This window comes from Podarcis filfolensis (genome assembly GCF_964270895.1).
Source record: "Podarcis filfolensis genome assembly, chromosome: 1".
Classification (NCBI taxonomy): domain Eukaryota; kingdom Metazoa; phylum Chordata; class Lepidosauria; order Squamata; family Lacertidae; genus Podarcis; species Podarcis filfolensis.
In genome coordinates this window covers 51,688,809-51,707,646 of record NC_139604.1, presented here as the reverse complement: position 1 = coordinate 51,707,646, position 18,838 = coordinate 51,688,809, and the positions used below count along the sequence as shown (strand labels likewise).

Below are 18,838 nucleotides of genomic sequence, written 5' to 3'. Positions count from 1 at the left end.
ATATATGCTGTGTATTTTCGGAGCATATCCAGTACTGTATATATTATATATAATCTTCAAACTATAGGAATGTTACTAACATTGGATGAACAGGCATCCCCCCCTTTTTTTGAAGCAAGGGGGTCTGTGCCTTTCTGATGCGTATGCTATGTGGATCAGTAAGTAGAACTAGTGATCTCACCACAGGTAATAGGTCCCCCAGGAATAATCCTTGAGTCCAAAATACTGTTTGTGGAAGGGTTGCCACCCCCTGGTTTTGCCTCCCTGTGTTACCACCCCAGAGGAGTTAATGAATCAGTCATGCCCAGCTAATTGCATGATTACCGAGTGAAAAGTGCATTCACATGAAAACTGTTGCTCTTGGACATCTGTAGGTACCACTTGCACCCAAGGTACCACCTGTGTATTGTCAGCGAGGGCAGATTACTAGACTCCAGAAAAATGTGGGACCTGGAGATTAATTCTGCAAGACAAGACTCCGACCCTTTTCTGAGTCAAGAGATGGGACGCTTCCCCCACCCCAAATCAATCGATGCAGAGGAGGGGCTTGGTGGGAATTGGTCCCCATCCTCTCCTCCTTTGACCCGGTGTAATGGATCGAAGCAGAGGGAGGGGATATTTATTTGTAACCGGCATGCAATGGATTGCAGCCGAGTGTCAGAAGGGAAGCCCGGCTGCTAGTGTTTCCCCCACTTTACTTCTGGGTGGGTTTCCTCGCTGCAAACGAAAGGCGCCCAGTGCCGGATTCCTGGGCGGATGTGGCTGACTCTGAAAGGTGGAGCCTGGCAGTGTTTTGCTGGAGGGAGGAGCCCCAAGCAAGCAAAGTCAATTCAGTTCAAAGCAGCTCTGTTGGCAAGGCTTGTTTATGTAAGGCTTGCCAAGGTTCACGATAAGGGATGTTTGGAGAGGGAAAAGGAGCCATGCACCTACAATCAGACGTGATCTTTTCACCAGAGGCCACACCTGAGTTTCTTTTCATTCAATGTTGCAAAAATGGCACAGATTTTGTGGCACCTTGCAAGCTAACAAATCTATTGTATGGCATGAACTGTCCTAGAGTCTGCAGAGGCTCATTACATTCCTGAGAACAAATGTCTTGCCAACATGTGCTTGCCAAGAGTAGTGACTACTAACTCAGGGCTGCCCAATTCAAGACCAACAAATCCATACACAAGTATAGCTAATAATCTTCTTTGTCCTGGAACAAATGAAGAAATAAAAAAGAGAATCCCTCTGAATGCATTTTGCATTTTATCAAGTAACTCCAATAACCTTAAAACACTGGGATTAGGGACAAGAGGCTCCATGTCAGGAGGAAAAAATTATCAACCTCTAGACACTCTGCTTGTGCATTTTACAATTCCCACCCAGAGCCTGCTTTCTCTTTGACAGTATGCTAAACTGTGACCTGCAGTGACCAGTAGCAGCCCAGCTTGCTAGGACTGACAGCAGGTCATCTATTGATTCCAAAAGCGAATCTGAATATTAGATGATACACTGGATAAGAAAAGTCAATAGAAGTCAAATGGGTAGCTTTAGCCTAGGTGGTGGAGGGAATGTTCATTCAGAGAATAAGATCAGCTGGTATTTCGTGTTTCTCTTTCATTTTCTAGGGCACTTCCAGATCATCACTATTTCTGGCTGGGATGCAATCATATACAGTGGTACCTTGGGTTAAGAACTTAATTCGTTCTGGAGCTCTGTTCTTAACCTGAAACTGTTCTTAACCTGAAGCACCACTTTAGCTAATGGGGCCTCCTGCTGCTGCTACACGATTTTTGTTCTCATCCTGAAGCAAAGTTCTTAACCCGAGATAATATTTCTGGGTTAGTGGAGTCTGTAACCTGAAGCGTATGTAACCCGAGGTACCACGGTACCAGCAAACTTCAGTGGCACAGTTAGAATTGCACCACAAACCCACTTCCCCCCAAAATCAGACCTCTTCCCAATGAGAATTACAGGAAAGGGTGGGATAATACTTGCTTTATGCTCCCTGAAAACAAATCAGGATGAATGTTCAAAAAACAAATTGTCTTGAAGCAAACCTAGTTTCAGTTCCCAGTTAAGGTTGCCCACTTTAGCCAGCCTGTGTAGCTGTGCCTTTAGCAATAGCTTACTGTATAGAATTGGCAAGTGAAATGAATGACCTTCTGATTTCTACACACCAATCTGGTAGTAAAGCAGACCACGGGGGGGGGGGGGTATTTGTGGCTTTTTTGGAGTGCACAAGTCTACTTCAAGTTTGTGAGAGTCTTGCCCACTTTACAGATGGTGGGTTGGCTATGAAGCAGATGTGGTGTTCTATGAAAGGACCTGTGTTGGTTTAATTGGTTGCTCACTTTTGAGTTCAAGTTATGTGATATGTCAGTGCTGCTGTTTTGATTCAACTCTGAGTCTTCTATCTGCACTCTTTGTTGCATAATTTGTCATGGGTCATGTAACCTAGGAAATAACATCCAGAGGACAGGACTAGAACTAATGTATGGAAGGTACAGGGAAGCAGTTTTGAGCTAAACCTCAGGAGAAACTTCCTAATGGTAAAAGCCATTTAACAGTGGAGCAGACTTACCTAAAGAGGTGGTGGGCTTTCCTTCACTGGATACATTTAAGCCAGGTATGGGGAAGATTTGGCCCACTGGATGTTGCTACAGCTCCCATCAGCCTCAGCAAGCATGGCCAATGCCCAGCGATTATGGGAGATGTAGTTCAGCAAATATCTGGAGAGCTAAAGGTTCCTGACACCTAATCATAGCTGTCAACATTTCCCTTTTTTAAAGGGAAATTCCTTTATTCCGAATAGGATTCCTCGCAAGAAAAGGGAAAAGTTGACAGCTATGCACCTAATTAAAGCAAAGGCTGTCAAGAATGCTCCAGTTGCATCCTGCATTGTAGACAGGGATGGGCTAGATGACTTGCAAGGTCTTTTCCACATTTATTGTTTTATGAATAGATTCTGTTCACGTTTGGATCAAACCTTTGGCTCCTATTTCTCTGTAATTGGGCTGTACCAAAACCTGTATTCTGAGTAGCTGAGGGGGGAACCTCAGACTTCTCCATTTCCATTGCGAGGGGTGAGTGAGCTATGTCTCCACAGTCACAAGGGGAAGAAAGAAAATGAGCCATTGTGCCTTTGCATAAGGATCCCCAACTAAGGTTGCCAACTTTTCAGCTGGTCTCAGTAACTGTGCCATTAACAGCAGCTTGATATGCGCAGGCATTAGCAGATAAGGTTTATCTTCATGCTGTGAAGAGCTTCCCTGCCAGATTTCTGAATGTGAAGATGCGGTTTAAAAACACAAGCACAGACCAGACCACTTTTTCTGATTGGTTGGCAATCCTACTGTGGCTCAGTTTTAGTTTCCTTCTGGTGTAAAAAAACAAATGTTTGTCTGTGCCTTGTTGAGGCTTTAGGGATGGACCTTCAGTGTGCTGTTGTGTGTGTCAGAGACAGTGAATTCTGCTTAGCTTTCTCGGTTTGTATGCCCACAGGTAAACCAACCAGCCTGCTGGGTACAAATAATAATAATAATAATAATAATAATAATTAACAGATGCACAAAAAGAAAGATGGGTTTGGTAAATGCCTTTATTGGCTACCAGGTGCAGGTCTACTGCTTGGCGGGCCCTTGGGCGCAGAGGCAGGTGTGGGGGATGCTGGTGGAGTGCAGGAGGGCCGATGCTGCTGCTGCTGCTAAGACACAGCTCAGTGTTGGACACGGCGGATGGACTGGATCTGGTTGGTGTGGGCCTGGGTGCTGTATTCACTGTACTTTTTGTATTCACCATTCTGTCTGTCCCGCTCCAGGACATATTGGTAGCCCCGGTACCCTGGGTATTGATATGCCACCCATCTAGGGGATAAAGCAGAGCATTGGCAATACAGGCACTTCCAGCCCCAAAAGTATATCCTACACCGAAAAAGGGATAGTTCAGCCCCCCTCCCACTGCTTTTTAACCCATATCCTTTGGGGGGTCCACTCCTCCTCCAGCAGCTGTTACTGATCAACCAGTCTCAAAAGGGTCAGGATGCAACTGGGGAAGGAGACCGGGAGCCTGGGCTAGTTTCTCTTTAAAAAGGGAGGCAGCTATGGCAATCCCAGGATTGCTCATGGTTCATCCAGCTAGCTGTGCTTATTGGTGTTCTTGGCAAAGTAAGAATGAGGTTATGGGAGGATTCCCTTCACAGAACCTGAGGGGCGGGTGGCCCTTCCAACTTCACTCCAACTCAGAAGGCATCACTTACGCTCCAGAATTGACCTTGATAGAAGCCACCTCCTTGTTGCCCCAGCCCATGGCCTGCAGGGATGGATAGTCATCGCTGAGCTCAAACTTGCGTCCTTGGAAGTTCTCTGCCTCATACAGGGTCACTTTGCTGTCACTGTGGTTCTGCAGGATAGGTTAAAGCGGAGGATGATTTGGTGTGGGACTGTCACAGGCAAAGACTTTTAATACCCAACAGATAAACCACAAGTTCACCATGAGTTGCCTAACAGATGAGCAAACACACCATGGCTTATTTCTCCAACATTTGGTTTTTTCCCCAGCTGCCCTAGCCTCGTGTCTTTTGGTGAGTGTCTGCAGCGAGGTGGTGAAACACACCATATTTATGGAAGGGTGCTGGAGTCACAGATAACACCAAGCCATAGTTAAAACAAACCAAGTGTTGTAAGCCAATAATAAACCACAGTTTCATATGGTGATTTGTTGGCTGTAAACAAACCATAGATACTGCTGCGCAGGGTTCACACATAATGCTAAACCATAATTTAATAAACCATGACTTAGTGTTGTGTGCGAACCAGGCCAGTTATGACAGAGGAAAGGAAGAAAGGCAAGATCCTTGAATCTAAAAGAACACCATTTGCTATTCCTGCATTTTTATCCACCTTCCCTTTCAGCTCTTCCTTTCTTCACTTTATTCTCTTTATTCCCTTGTGGCTAAGCCACTGTCCTATTGGCAGGTTGGATTGCAATGATCAGATTGCAGTGGATGGTAGAGCTCCTCAGGCATTGCTCTGAAGGGCCCTTTTCCTGCACAACCAGCACCTGCCAAAATTCCCTGATCTGTATTATGGACTTGCTCCCTTCTTCCCTACCCTCTCTAATGCCAGTCCCTTCAACCATGTGAGGTCTCGTCATCCTCTGGATGATGCCACAATGTTTATATTTGCTTCCCCTTATGACTGGACATCTGTGTGGCCCACCTCCCTTCAAAAACCTTTTGAAAATCCACCCCTCCTTTTCCCATAAGGCTTTTGGCACAACCCCTCTTAGTCCCCCATCCCCTACAAAGCCTAACTGAACTGTAGACATATACTGTAAACTCCTCAGGAGCTGGAATCTGTATTTTGCTTGACGTACTGTAAAACTCTGTGCACAGTGGTGATACTGCATGTGAACACACACACACACACAGAGAGAGAGAGAGCGCGTGCAAAGGAGTTTTATCATCCATTGCCTCTGGTTTCCCTAGATCAGAAGTCGGGACCCTGTGATCCTCCAGACATTGTTGAACTCCAGCTCCTATAATTCCCAGCCTGCATAGCCAGTGGTCAGGGATGATGGGAGTTAAGAGACCAGTAACACCTGGAGGACCTCGGGTCCCCCATCCCTGCCTTAGATGTCTGTGCTCCTTCAGCCTAGACTCTGGCTTACCATTCCTATTGCACAGCTTTCCTTTGCCTCTCACTTGGGCATCCTTGGGCACTCTATGTGCTGCTGCCAAGCAGCTGTTGGTGAATGACTGTCAAGCATCTTTATGGGTCTGCCTTTTAACATAGTCCCCAGCAAGCAGAAAAGAAAGGCTTGGGATTCTATCCATTATGCAAAGAAAACCCTCCCAGCTTTCCAAGTGGTCAGGATGCGTAGTCTCTCGCTATCCTGCTGTGGACTCAAGGGGTTAAAACTGAAACTGGGCACAGCTGCATCCCCCCTCCCCCCTCCCCTATCACCCATTCCTGCAGGCTGTACTCCGCCAAGTGATCCTGCCAGCCAGAAACGAGATGATATCTCACACCCCTTTATTAAAGCGCGGACATAATCTGACTGGTTGTTATTAAAGCCCAGAGATGAGGACGTGCAGAGATTTTAAACCCCGGTTAGGAACAGAAGCAACCGCTCTTCAAGATGGAGTGATATGCCATACTGGCTATAGCCTGTTTGGAGTTGGTACTATACATTTGTCCCAGAAAGCCTGGCTGACACTTGTGAAAAACAAAAACAAAAAAAACCTTTCCTTTTCAATGCCAACCTTTCCCACCCTTGACCAGCTTTCTGACTTTAATGCTAAAAAAAAGCACCCCTCCCTACTTATTCATTTGTCTATGGAAGCTTTTTAATATATGCCACTCCACATTCATTTATTTAGTTTGCTTCTGCCATTGAGGCAGCTCCTTTGCCCCAAAGCCATATGCCAAACTGAGCTGTATGTCTCCCCTTCCTGCCCCAGCACTGTACAGTGAATGAGCACCTGGTTTCCCCCATGGGCTTGCCTTAGTTCAGTCCACTCTGCTTATGGATTGGGACACTTTTAGACAAAAAAGGAGTCCAAAGCATGTGGTTCATTTTAGAGTTATTTACCGCCTTGGCTTGCAGGTGTGTATTGTTTGTCAAACAGCATGGGCCTCTTATTGATCTAGCCAAGGGACTCAGCCTTCTGACCCAGAGATGCTGCCATAAAAGCCCCAACGCACAGCACTTCTGCAGAGAGAGATCTAAATTCTTCATTCTCCTCGATCTCACTCTTTTAGTGAAAGCAAGGGGAAGGACTTGGAGGGAATTGTTCTACCACAGTGATTTTTTTCTCTAAATTTGAAGGTGGCAACCCTAATCTGAGCCTTTCATTGGTTCAGATTAGGGTTGTGGGACCCCAGACCCTGATGAAGCTTTGAACAGAAGGGAAATATTGTCTCATCACTGCAGGACTAAGATGGCGAAAACCAAACTGGGAGCCACTGTAAAAGATGCAAGTGCCCTCTCAACATCTGGACCTAGCAATCCTGTCTGAGATAAAAGCTATTTCTTCCCCATAGCCACCCTCATTTGTGAAAGGTCATGAAGATAAGCAGGATTGCAACCATGTTTGGCCTTGTCCTCTCAAGTATATTGTTAACTTTATATGTGTCCCTTCCCTCCCCAGTTATTGAGTCACCATCTGAAGAATGGGCTTTTATCTTTAAGGCTCCCCAATGATGCAGGAGATGAGATCTCCGCAGCTTCTCCAAACCCCTTTCCCCCTTGTTCCTTCTGACTGCAGTCCTTGCCCTCATTCAACACTGAGCATAATTTTACATTTGCCCTGAGCCCCCAAAAATAAAAAGGTGGAAAACAGAAAGAGTGCCATGGTTTTACTTGACTGACAGGAGCTATACAGAAATCCGCAACAAAAGAGTTCTGATGAAGAGCTCTGTATAACTCAAAAGCTTGCTTGCTACTGAATTAACAGCACTTCATTTGTCTCATAAAAACAATCACCTTCACCTGTTGTGCATCTGTGGGATATCAGCTTGTCAGACAGCCTGTTAATTTCATTTCAGCTTTGTTAATGTCACTCCCCCTGGCAGTTTCACTGAAACCACCTTTGTCCTTGAAGACTCTTTGGTCATGCTTCCACTTAATTTATTACAGGCAGCAAATGAAATTGGTATGTTCTGGAAGTAGCTTTGGTTAGGAGAGTGCTTTTCAAAGAGATGGTGCTTGATCAATGAAATATGGTATTGTTGTTTTCCACCACCATTTGGGGATCCCTTTGCCCCACCAGATAGTTTTGTGTTTCCTTTTACTCTGTGCTCTCTGGAACGAGACCAGGAGGCACCCTTCTCCATTGGGGATTGGGTCCCTTTCAGGTGTTTTTTTCAGAGACAAGAGAGTATATTATTGCACTCACAGCACACTTGATAGTCCGGAAGGAGAGCAGGTGCTCGGTCCTGTAGCCACTGTTCCCACTCCAGGCCTCCCACCGAGGGTAGTCTCCTTTCTCCAAGATGAATTGCTGTCCTTGGTATTCAGGGTACTCAAACCCCACCCAGCTGTAAAGATGAGAAGAGAGAGAGTGCAAATGCTGGTAGCTTCAAATTTAAAACTCACAATAAAATTTTAAAATCAAAATCAAATATTGCTCAAACCACCCAATAACTGCCTGTGAAACATTATGGGGTGAAAGACTGGCAGAAGCCCCCTATGGAGTTCTCTCTCTCTCTCTCTCTCTCTCTCTCTCTCTCTCTCTCTCCCTCTCTCCTTCTACCCATCAGCCATATATATCTGTGGATTCTCCAAGCATGCTGCTCTTTTCAAGCCAGCTTTGCAAATATTGCTCAATGGACACCGAAGCACTTACGGGCCACTTTCCACCTTGATGGAGCGGATCTTGCGGAAGCCACGTTCCATAATGCTGGGACACTCCATCAGAAACTCACAGCGCTTCCCCTGGAAGTTTTCTTCCTCCCAGACGGTTATCTTGAATTGACCCAGGGTCTCCATGTGCTGGCTGGTCATGGGCAGCTCTTCTGCTATAGAAATGCAATGTTTGTGGGAGTTTAATGCTTGTTTCTGGTGGTGATGGCAGCAGGGTGGGGTCAGCCCTGTCCCCCTGCACTACCCACAGAAAATCCAAAGTACACCCTGTTAGCAGCTATCATGGAGTAGCATCAGCAAGCACCAGGCCATACAGTTAAGAGAATGGGTCATGGAGAAGAGACAGACAGTAGCATCTGAAATGCTAGAAAAAGTAACCGAACTCTGAGGAGGATTATCTGGCTAAGTGATGAATTGTACAGGCCAAGAGAGTCCATGATGCTCCTTTTCATCTATTCCTCCCCAATTTGTCATCTCATTTTACTAGCACCTATCCCTGGCTGGTTTGTACAATGGAGCAGCCCCCTGTCCTTGCTGACCAGCGGCTGGATTCATGCAGATGGTGGAGTGACTCAGTGGGAAACGGGTGCCTACACACCCAGCTCTACCATTAGACAGGGCGATGCAGCTCACCCCAGGGAGCAGGTTTGAAGGTCCTATTAAAGGGACCTTATTTCATTTTATATTATACAGGGTGAGTCCTTTAAAAGAGGCCCTGTGGATACAGAGTACACATGTTCCACGGGGCCTCTTTTCAAAGACTCACTCTGTACTTTCTGACTCGGGAGCCAAATATATTGGGTCTTTTCTTTTTTCTTAAACAGAGCCAAATCTCATACCTTCCTTTAACCTATAGTTCCGTCAACATCTGCAAGCTCTCGTAGGGCTGTCAGTCCCCATGATCCAGCTGTATTCCTGTCTGTTTATGAGATATGTTGCCTGGAGCTGAAGGGAAATCCAGAATCCAAGTGACAGGCCCCCTCCCCTCAATGGAATTTTTTTTTTTTTTTGAAAGCTTCCTTTACATTTTTATTACACACAGCCTGGTGCCAGAATTGTGCCACTAGATTTCTGCTGGCCCCTTCCATCTTACCTTATAGTGCACACTTACTTATACACACACCCTTCAGTGCTGTGTTTGACTTTCCTGCCAATGCATTCTAATTGTTACTTTTAAAAGAACAAAAGAAAAAAGGATAGCCCTGTTGCAGTTGTGGGTCATACAGAATTATAGAGGTAGATGGGTCTGAAATGCCATTCAACATAGCCCTCTATCTAAAGGCAGGACCAGTCATTCAACAACAACACCCACCAACTAACACAATCCAGACCACAGCTTGCTGCCAGCAAAGAGCAGGTGCATCAGGAAAGGTGCCGATAGAACAAACATCTCCAAGCAACTCATGAAAGCAAGCGAAACCAGTACAGAACCATACCCTGGAGGAATGTGCTGAACCTTTCCTGCCTAATTCATCCCCTTTGTCGGTTGACCCAGAAATTATGAGTTGAAGTCCTTGCAGAGAAATCTTTCCCCAGTGATTCTCCAAGGGAAGGGAAGTATATAGGGAAGGGGAAGACACTCAATTCCATTCACATTTAAATTCACATTTTCCAAAGCAGTTATCCTTCAATTTTGTACTTATCCCAATTTTGAGTGCAATACTCAAAGCAAACAGTGTTTACAAAAATGCATGTATTTGGGGAAAGTGTGCATAGAAACGAGTATGTTATGGGAAAACAACATAACAATGCATTATATTAGGGGGAATTGCTAGCAAAAATGTGTACATTAATTAAAACTGCATCCAAAAGTATGTTTATTAGGAGAAATACGCGCTAAAATGCAAATGAATTTTTATGAGAATTTAGGGAAATAAAGCACAAAATTGCTCCAGAAATATGAGGAATAAAATTTAAGACAGGAGAAACCAAGAGAACCAAAACTGATAGGTCCTTCCATCCCTACCAAGATACCACACATAAGGACACGGGGGGTGGGGTGGGCCACTGGGGCTGTTTGGGGAGAGCAGGGGGCTGGTACTTACTTGGCTGGCAGTGCACGGAGGCAAGAGTGGTGGTGCTGGGCTGGGGGACCCAGCAGCATTATATAGCCTGGCTTGGCCAAGTGTCCAATGACTGAACACCAATAGGTTGTGCTGAGTCAGCAGTGGCAGCTGTGGGAGGTGAAGCAGCCCAGCCCCAGCCCAGGCTGTCCATTCCTCTTACCCATCATGGTGAGATGCCTCTCCTCTCTCCTGAGGCTAACAATGGGAAGCACTGGGCATGTTTGCTTAGCAGCGGAGGGACACAAAAGACAAAGGCCCTGACGTGCCATTTTTCTTTCACCCTCCAAACAATGCCTCTGCTCAGCCAGAGGATTAAGAACACGGCCCTTTCCCAGGACATTGCACAGGAAAGGCTGACAGCCATTCCACAGGACAGAGAAGCTACCCCTGGCGCCATCAGGGATGGCACTCTAGAGAAATGCCTCCCTCTGCCCCAAGTGCCTCATACTTTCCTGTCCCTGGCATCGTGCCCCTCAGAGTCTGAAACCTTACTGAGCCTACACATCTGGGGTGATTCAAAAGCCCCCAAGTTAGCTCCAGGCTTTGTGACTCAGATTCCCCCTCTTGACTGTAGTTTCCTTCTCAGAGCTACAATGGGGAGCACCCTGAACAAACTACAGTTCCCAGGTTCCTGGGGGGGGATCATGTGCTTTAAATGTGTGTTGGATATGCTGTAAATGTATGGTGTGGGCCTGCCACACCAAAGTGATAAGAATTCACATTTCTGCTTTGGCACCCTTTACATTTTGCTCTGATTGCTATACCACAAGGGTGAGGAACCTGCAGTCTTCCAGGTGTTGGGGGATTACAGTTCACATCCTCCCTGACCATTGGGTGTGCTGGCTGCGGCTGATGGGAGCTGCAGTCCAACAGCTGGTGGGTTACAGGTCCCCCCAGCCGCTGTTGTACCTAGATGGGGTAACAGGTGTAGGGAATGTCTACTCCAAAGAAGTAGATAATAAGCAAGAATCCACATCTAAAGTAACCTGGCGGCATATGTCAACAACTAATAGGTAAATGCCACAAAAGCATGTTATTCCCCTCTAAAAATTCTGGGAACTGTAGTGCACAGTTACAATTTTCAATCACCCATAGCAAACTACAGTTCCCAGAATTATTTGAGGAAAAGATTGTGCTTTATAAGTATAGTATACACGGAGCCATAATGTGTGCACAGCCTTGTGGGGTTGCGTTCCAGCCACAGTGATGATACAGTACTTGCCTTGCACAACAATGAAGGGCTGTCCATTTGTATTTCAGAGTAACCTCTGTGGGAGCCACACCTGCTTCAGTGGCCTCCCAGCCCATTCTGTTCTTGCAGAAATCATTCCACGAAAATCCAGCACTCTGTTGTGGTTGTTGAGAATCCCACCCTGGCCCACAAGGGGGTGCAGAAGGGTAGGGATTGTTCAGGGAACTGCAAAAGAGAAAGACAATGGATAACAACTCACTAACTGAAATGAATCAAAACTATTTCCCACTTGCTTTCCCCTCCTGATCTTCTATACCAGGCTTCCTCAACCTTGGCCCTCCAGATGTTTTGAGACTACAATTCCCATCATTCCTGACCACTGGTCCTGCTAGCTAGGGATCATGGGAGTTGTAGGCCAAAAACATCTGGAGAGCCGAGGTTGAGGAAGCCTGTTCTATACATTATTACAGTTCTGTATTGGTAGGTTTAGATCAGGGGTCAGCAAACTTTTTCAGCAGGGGGCTGGTTCACTGTCCCTCAGACCTTGTGGGGGGCCGAACTATATTTTTTTGGGGGGAGGGAATGAACAAATTTCGTGGGCCAGATTTAGAAGGCGATAGGGCTGGATCTGGCCCCCAGGCCTTAGTTTGCCTACCCATGGTTTAGATGTATTATTGATCTGCTTTTCACCCTTCCAACTCCCCTCTCCATTTCTCTCAGGTCTTCTGAAGATTGTGACTCTGTGGGCAGAGACCTATTGTTCTATATTTGTACAGAACTTTGTGCATACTAGGTGCTTTCATAAGTGACCAGTTATGATGTGTGTGTAGTTTGATGGGGCCATAGAGAAGCTGTGATCTTGGGCTCACAGTTATCACGCTAGTCAGTATTTTCCCCCTTCGATTATGTTTTGGCTTTTAACCGGCTAATTAACTGATTCCTCTTAAATATTCTTACCTATTAAATTAGGCACTTCGCATTTATAAAGATGAGTGGGGTGCATATGTAAAATAAATACATGGCAAACCTCAGTGAAGTTGCTTCTTTGAGGATGCTGAAGGCAACTTAGTACCTCTTAGATGTGTGAGGTGACCCATGTGACTTCAGCATTTCTGAGATCCAGGCCCATGAGGCAGATGAGGCAACCGCCTCACCTGGAAGGATCCATATGGACTGCAAATCTGGACTCCAAGGAATGCTTCACTCACCCGTACAGCAATGGTGCCAGCGGCAGCTGCAACATGCTCCTTGGAGGCCAGATATGCAACCTCCTTGGCAGCCCCTTCCCCATGCTGCCTACACAGCAGATCTCTCTCGATTGGTCTCCAACTCCGTTATGATCAGTGTTAATCTTTATTTCCCCCTTTTTCCTGATGTAGATCTTCACTCCCCTCTTTTTTGTGGCAGGGTTTGTGTGCCATTATGCGTTCGCCTCCTCCAAAATATGGGTTGGACTAGATGACCCTTGGGACCTTTTCCAAATCTACAATTCTATGGCTCTATGTATTTTGTGTTTTTATCTTGTATTTTTATGCTGTGAACCGTCCTGAGATCTTCAGATGAAGGGCAGTATTCCGTTTATACACGTGTTTGCATACTTGTGTATAATCGGAACACTCATCGAACGCCTGTAAATACCTCATTCCAACCCTGCCCCATTCTGCCTTCTTTTGTGACGTTTTTGTGATGTTTTCAGGTCGCTTCCAGGTTTGGCACAATGCACGCGTTTGCAGTCGCACCCATATGAGATGAGCCTAAAACGGCCACTGGCTGTATACAAATTTAATAAATAAATAGTTACAAGTGTTGGATTGAAGCCATGCATTCTGATGTGATGTGTTTTGTGCCCCCACCATTTTTATACTTTCATAGTCATTCTATAATTTACTTTGACCCCTAAGTTGTTTATGGATCATCAGTGTGTTAGGAATGGCTTGGGTGAGTTGAACCTCCCCCACGCTAGGAAGATGAAGGATTAGATGAGAAGACCACAACTGCCTTCATAAGGAAAGTGGGGATGAGTCTCAACAATTGTGCTGTTTAACTTTGCATCAAGTGGAAAGAGAAGGCAGCAATATGCCCCCCAGCATCCAAAGGTGATTCAGCTCCTTAATGCCTTGGAAGAATTGCATCTCATGCACTTCTGCCAGCTGTTCTATCCTCAACAACTGGTGCTGTCTCTAGGGGTTCCTAACTAATCTGCTAGCCATACTACAAGCAAGAGAAGGAGAAGCGGGGGGGGGGGGGGTATTTTGTTTCCTGTGTTGAAGTTGCTGCCTCCTATTGTTAGCTCAAGGCCTTCTCCTTGAGCTAACAAGCTCCTTCTAAGTTAATTTGATCTGTCAGGTCCATTCTATGCAGCACTAAAACAGATCATGTCTTTCATTGTACCCAGCAGGTATGGTCAGTAAATATCCCTTCCCTGCAAGGTTTTCAGGATAATTTGGACCTCAATATTGATTGGCTGGTCTACTTGCAAGTGGTTTCCCTATTACTTCCCTCCATGCCCAAATGCCACAGGAAGCAATGGTTTAATTACTCCAAATGGACCCACCCCACCCCAATGACTGGCCTTGAAACTTCCAAAGGAAAAGTGTCTCTATTCCGTAGAGTTCAGTTGTCATTTCCTAAGTCCTTGGCACCCAGGCCAAGGCCAAGTAGCTTGCCATGTAAGAATAAGAAAAATTGCACCTCCCAAAACAAGTTATTCTATGCTTCTGTTGAAAGAACAACGTTGCATCCAGTTACCCTACTGTGGTATTGGTGGAAAGAATGTCTGTGGTTTGTATCTAGAAGGCTTGGCTGATCTAGTTGGTGAATTAAATGTTGGCTGATCTAGTTGGTGAATTTCAGTTAATACATCTCTAGAGTACCTACAAAGAACTTGGCATCATTATCTTTGATTCATTTGTTATAACAGACCAGAGTATAATTAGTTTGTTGAGCTACGGTAAATCGCTGAGTAACCAAACCTTCTATTTGACTTCATTAAAAGTGACTGAACCAATGAAATCACTTACTTTCACATCATGGGACCAACCCCAAAACCAGCCACACAATTACATCCACAAATTAGGTAAATGTTGAATAAGGAACCAAGGCAATAATAAATCCTACCACTTGTTAAGTGTATGATTGAGTAAATAGTGTCAAGCCGAGTCTGCTGGTTCTTCTGCAGATTTCCAAAGCGTGGGGCATCACATCACCTTCCCTTATTTTCAGCCCCTCTAGGTGGAATAATAGGAAGGCAGGTGAGCAATTGCATAGATTTAACAGACTGCAGCAGATCCCTCGGTGTGGATTCCTGGTCCCCCATGTGTGTGACTGTCCAGTACTAGGGAGACAGTTTTGCTGCAGCCACATTTCCCCCCTCCCTCCCTGGAGCAGATGGAAGCAGCACCAACCCCTGTTTATCTTGCCACCCGTTGCCTGGTGCACTGTTTGCTCCGAGGACCATTTCCTGCTGCAGGCACAGATACAGCTGGGTTTATTTACCAGGTCTGGCTGATTAGATCAGGAATAGCTCCCACTGCCTCTCTTCTCCCTCTTCCCCCAACTCACACTCTCTCCCTGCTTCTGCCATCTGATTTCACTAACAAATCATCCTGCTGCCTTAGGAAGGAAATGCAAATAGGGCAGGCAGCCTGTCATTTACCCCAATACAGCCAGGTGCTAAGGTGGCAGGAAAAGCATCTCCTTCAGTAAGAGCTAGGAGATGTCCAGGCCACTGAATCCATTCCAAATGCAAGTACACCACCTGTTATTTATCACTTTGGGTACTGTGGACCAACAGGCAGTACTGGCAGCATTCTGGACAGGGCACTCTGTTTTTTTCTGACACTCCTTCACTCCAGCACAAATGTTCTTGAACGTTAAGCTAAGGAATGACCAGTCGCCTCTTTCTCATTCACTCACTTGCAAGTTTCTGATCGCTCATTGCCTCATCATCCTCACAGGTTGCCTGATCTGAAAATTCCAAGAGGGCAGCGAGCTCTAGGACCTCTTGTGGAGAGTCCCCATCTTCAGTCTGTTACCTCTATAGTGCCCCTTTGGAGCTCACTACTCCCTTTAGATTTCTAGATCTAGGCAGGTCTTTGCATCTTTGGGAGCTTTTCCATCATATTGCAGCTATTAAAGGGACATAAGCCACACCATACAAAGGTGGCAGCCTTACCTCTAGCTTCCAAAATACCTCTGCCTATCCACACCTTTCCTGCCGTCATCTCACAGGCTTTCCCATCCTGAACCCGTTAATGTTAGATGTTCTTCCAAGATGCGAACCATATAACCCTTCAAGTCATAACACTAACTTTGGCTATATAAAGGTGGCGAGGAAATCCAATGTGAAAAATAAATAAATAAAAGGGTACTATCACAGCAACATATGGACATATGTTCAACACAAGTATTTGGAAGGGACATGATGTTAAGGGAGGGACATTTGGATGTGCCAGCCCACAGGGCCAGATTTCTTGGGAAGACCTTGCTTCTCAGCTTTCTGGTCGGCTTCAGTCTGCTTCACACCCAGTTCTCCTTGTACCCAGCCAAACTGATACCCTCTTCCCTCCCTGGAGTGAAGATACTGTTTAGCTGATTGGTTTGTTCCTTGAGTTGATGGAATGATCATGGCCAGCATCATCTGGTCAGGTTACCTTGGATCAAGTTCAATTCTTGCAGTCTGAGAATACAGACAAGCTGCTTGAAGGAGATTGACTAAGTGTCCTTTTGACCCTTGCCCATCATGGCTTACAAAAGGCAGATGAAAGGGTGTTGCTGGGTGAGCCCACATGGGTGAGTCACAGGAGGGAGAAGGTGCCACTGGTCCTTAAGGAGGCAATGGTCCATTGCCTTCCCAAGAGGTACTGAACAACTATTGTCCAGTTCCCAATAACCTCTTATTGGACAAGTTGCTTGATAGTGCATGAAAACTGCCTTTGTCACTCTGTTCAGTCAATTGCTGCAAGAAATTTTACTTCCAAATTTTGTAGGTGCGTTACAGTATAAATAAAAATATGTATGTAGTGCTTTTCTAGAAAGCCCAAAGCACATCATTAATGATGCCCCTGTAAGGTAGGCCAATATGATTAGCCACATATTATATAGCTTGAGGAGGATAGTAGTTCGCCGAAGGCACCTACTGAGTTCTTGACTGAGCTGTTTGGTCTGAGGGGCATCCAGTTCAAAGCACATGCTCTTACCCACTCCCCAGATGTCTTTAGGAGAAGGATCTTTTGAGAGGAAGGCTCTGAAGGGACCTCTGAAAGGAAGAGCATCAGCTTAATGTTTCTCTGTATTTAGACACTGGGGACACACACCCACACACACACACACACACACACCCTTGCCCTTGGTACAGAGTGTGAAAGGAAACAGACCTGCTGATATCCTGAGCACAGCTTCTCCCACCCCCGCCCTGAACATCAAGTTACCTGTCTGGCCTCTGATTGCTATGGGGACTAATCCACCTGAAAGGCCACAAAAGACCAGCCAGCTGTTACCACACAGATGATGATGTCTCAATGCCTGGCTCCCGGGACTGAACAAGGGTCTCTAATTGATGCCGCTTCCATAGCAGAAGCCTCCTAGCTCCATAGAACTGTATAGCATAGGTAGACCCTAAACATATGAACTCACAGAAGTGACACTCTATGAACTACTTTGTTTAAATAAATAAAAAGTGTGCCACCTCTCTCAAACTTGAGGCAGTTAACAACAGTGATAAAAAGTGAGATGGAATTTCACAGCTACAACAAAAACAAGGACTTGGGGGGAGGGGGAATTAGAATGCCTATATCTAAAAATTACCCCAAAAATATGTGCATTGTATTCCCCCCCCCGCATGTCAAGAGAGAGGGAGGGACACAACTGGATTTCTTCCTGTAAACTTGACCAGTATGTTGGAGCAACCACTGTGAAGGTCCTGCTTCCTTCCTCAGTATCAAAACGCCTCAGCAGGGCCCAACAAGAGGGACTTTAACTGGCAGCGGTACAGGTAGCTTGAGAGATGCCCCAAATTAGGAATACAGATTGGTAAAACTTCTTATGTTGATGTCAGCAACATTCCCCCAGGGAATGTGCAGATGCTTAGTGTGGTCAGAGCCAAAACTGAGCAGGCTCATTCCTTTTCTATTTCCCTTTCTGACACCCCCTTGTCTGTCTTTCTTTCTTTCTTTCTTTTTTTCTCTCCCCCTTTTTCAGCCTTCTCAGTGATCTGTCTAGGGAGGGACAGATTGCTCTTGCTAGAGGTCTGATCACTTGCAGAGCTTTTCCCCACTTCCTCCTTCAGCTTATCCCCCTTTTGCCCCCATCTCCACTCTCTCTGCAGGCAACAGCTGTGTGTGGCTTTGGGGTCCAGGTTCTGCACCTTGTCCTAAAATACTGGTGGATCTAGAGGGTGCAGGCTGGAATTTGTGTGTTGTTTGGATGTAGACATCGGAGGTGGCATTTGGCTATAGATTTGCTAAATGTGTGTGTTAATGCATGTACAAAGGGTAGCCAGATGTAAAGATGGGTAAGACTCCCGTATCTTGAAATGGCTGTATATAAGAGGGGATGCTCACAGGTATAGATTGTCACTTAGGAATGAAAATACAACACTTTCAAAAAAAAGCAGCCCCAACTGTTGAAAGAATCAGGGTCCTGGTTCTCCTTTACATGTGGTAACTCTAGATATAGGACAGGATGCAAGCATTTTCATGAGCATATGTGCATGTGTTAGGATACTCAGATGTAACAAAGGAACAGGCTTCTATATTTCTTCATAATTTTGTATAATCATAATTTCTATCCTGCCTGTTCTAGTGCTTAAAGTGGCTTGCCTCAATAAGCACAATAAACACAATATAACATTACTATTAAAACAATCACACGTAAAAAGAAAGGCTCCAGAACAGAATCATTTAAGGTCAGCAGCAGCAGCAGCAGCAGCAGCAGCAGCAGATGATGTCAACAGTACTTTCAACTGAAAGTCTTAACAAAGTGGTTTTGTATTTTATCCTTAAGGCAAGGAGGGAGTCAAACAGGGAAGTTTAGCTAGTGCAGTTGTTCCCCTCATTCAGGCAGCACTGAGAAAACAACCATATACTGAAATGTCTTCTATGCAACTATTAAAAATGATGGGGGCCTTGGATAACGTTTCTGCCAAAGCCTTAGGGTTACCAGCTTTCTGAACCTTTAACAACAGTATGATCTGCAGATCCCATGGACTGCAAGAAGATCAAACCTATCC

The 18,838-nt window shown here is 45.6% G+C and overlaps 1 protein-coding gene across 7 annotated transcripts in view; it reads right to left on the bottom strand.

Annotated features, from left to right (window-relative positions):
- Positions 1–3,576: 3,576 nt before the first annotated feature.
- Positions 3,577–18,838, bottom strand: part of CRYBA2 (crystallin beta A2) — a 31,520-nt gene continuing 16,258 nt past the window's right edge. The window contains exons 1-7 of one of the 7 annotated variants that reach the window (XM_083624841.1): positions 16,809–16,895; positions 14,728–14,837; positions 11,641–11,835; positions 8,336–8,507; positions 7,886–8,027; positions 4,244–4,386; positions 3,577–3,851 (exon numbers count right to left, since the gene is read on the bottom strand). In XM_083624841.1, the coding sequence (XP_083480967.1) occupies positions 3,704–3,851; positions 4,244–4,386; positions 7,886–8,027; positions 8,336–8,493 (591 nt within the window). In that variant the 5' untranslated portion in view covers positions 8,494–8,507; positions 11,641–11,835; positions 14,728–14,837; positions 16,809–16,895 and the 3' untranslated portion in view covers positions 3,577–3,703. Of the gene's footprint in view, positions 3,852–4,243; positions 4,387–7,885; positions 8,028–8,335; positions 8,508–9,191; positions 9,298–10,397; positions 10,436–11,640; positions 11,836–14,727; positions 14,838–16,808; positions 16,896–18,838 lie in introns of those variants that run through there. The other 6 variants (XM_083624842.1, XM_083624843.1, XM_083624845.1 and 3 more) reach the window with 6 other exon arrangements.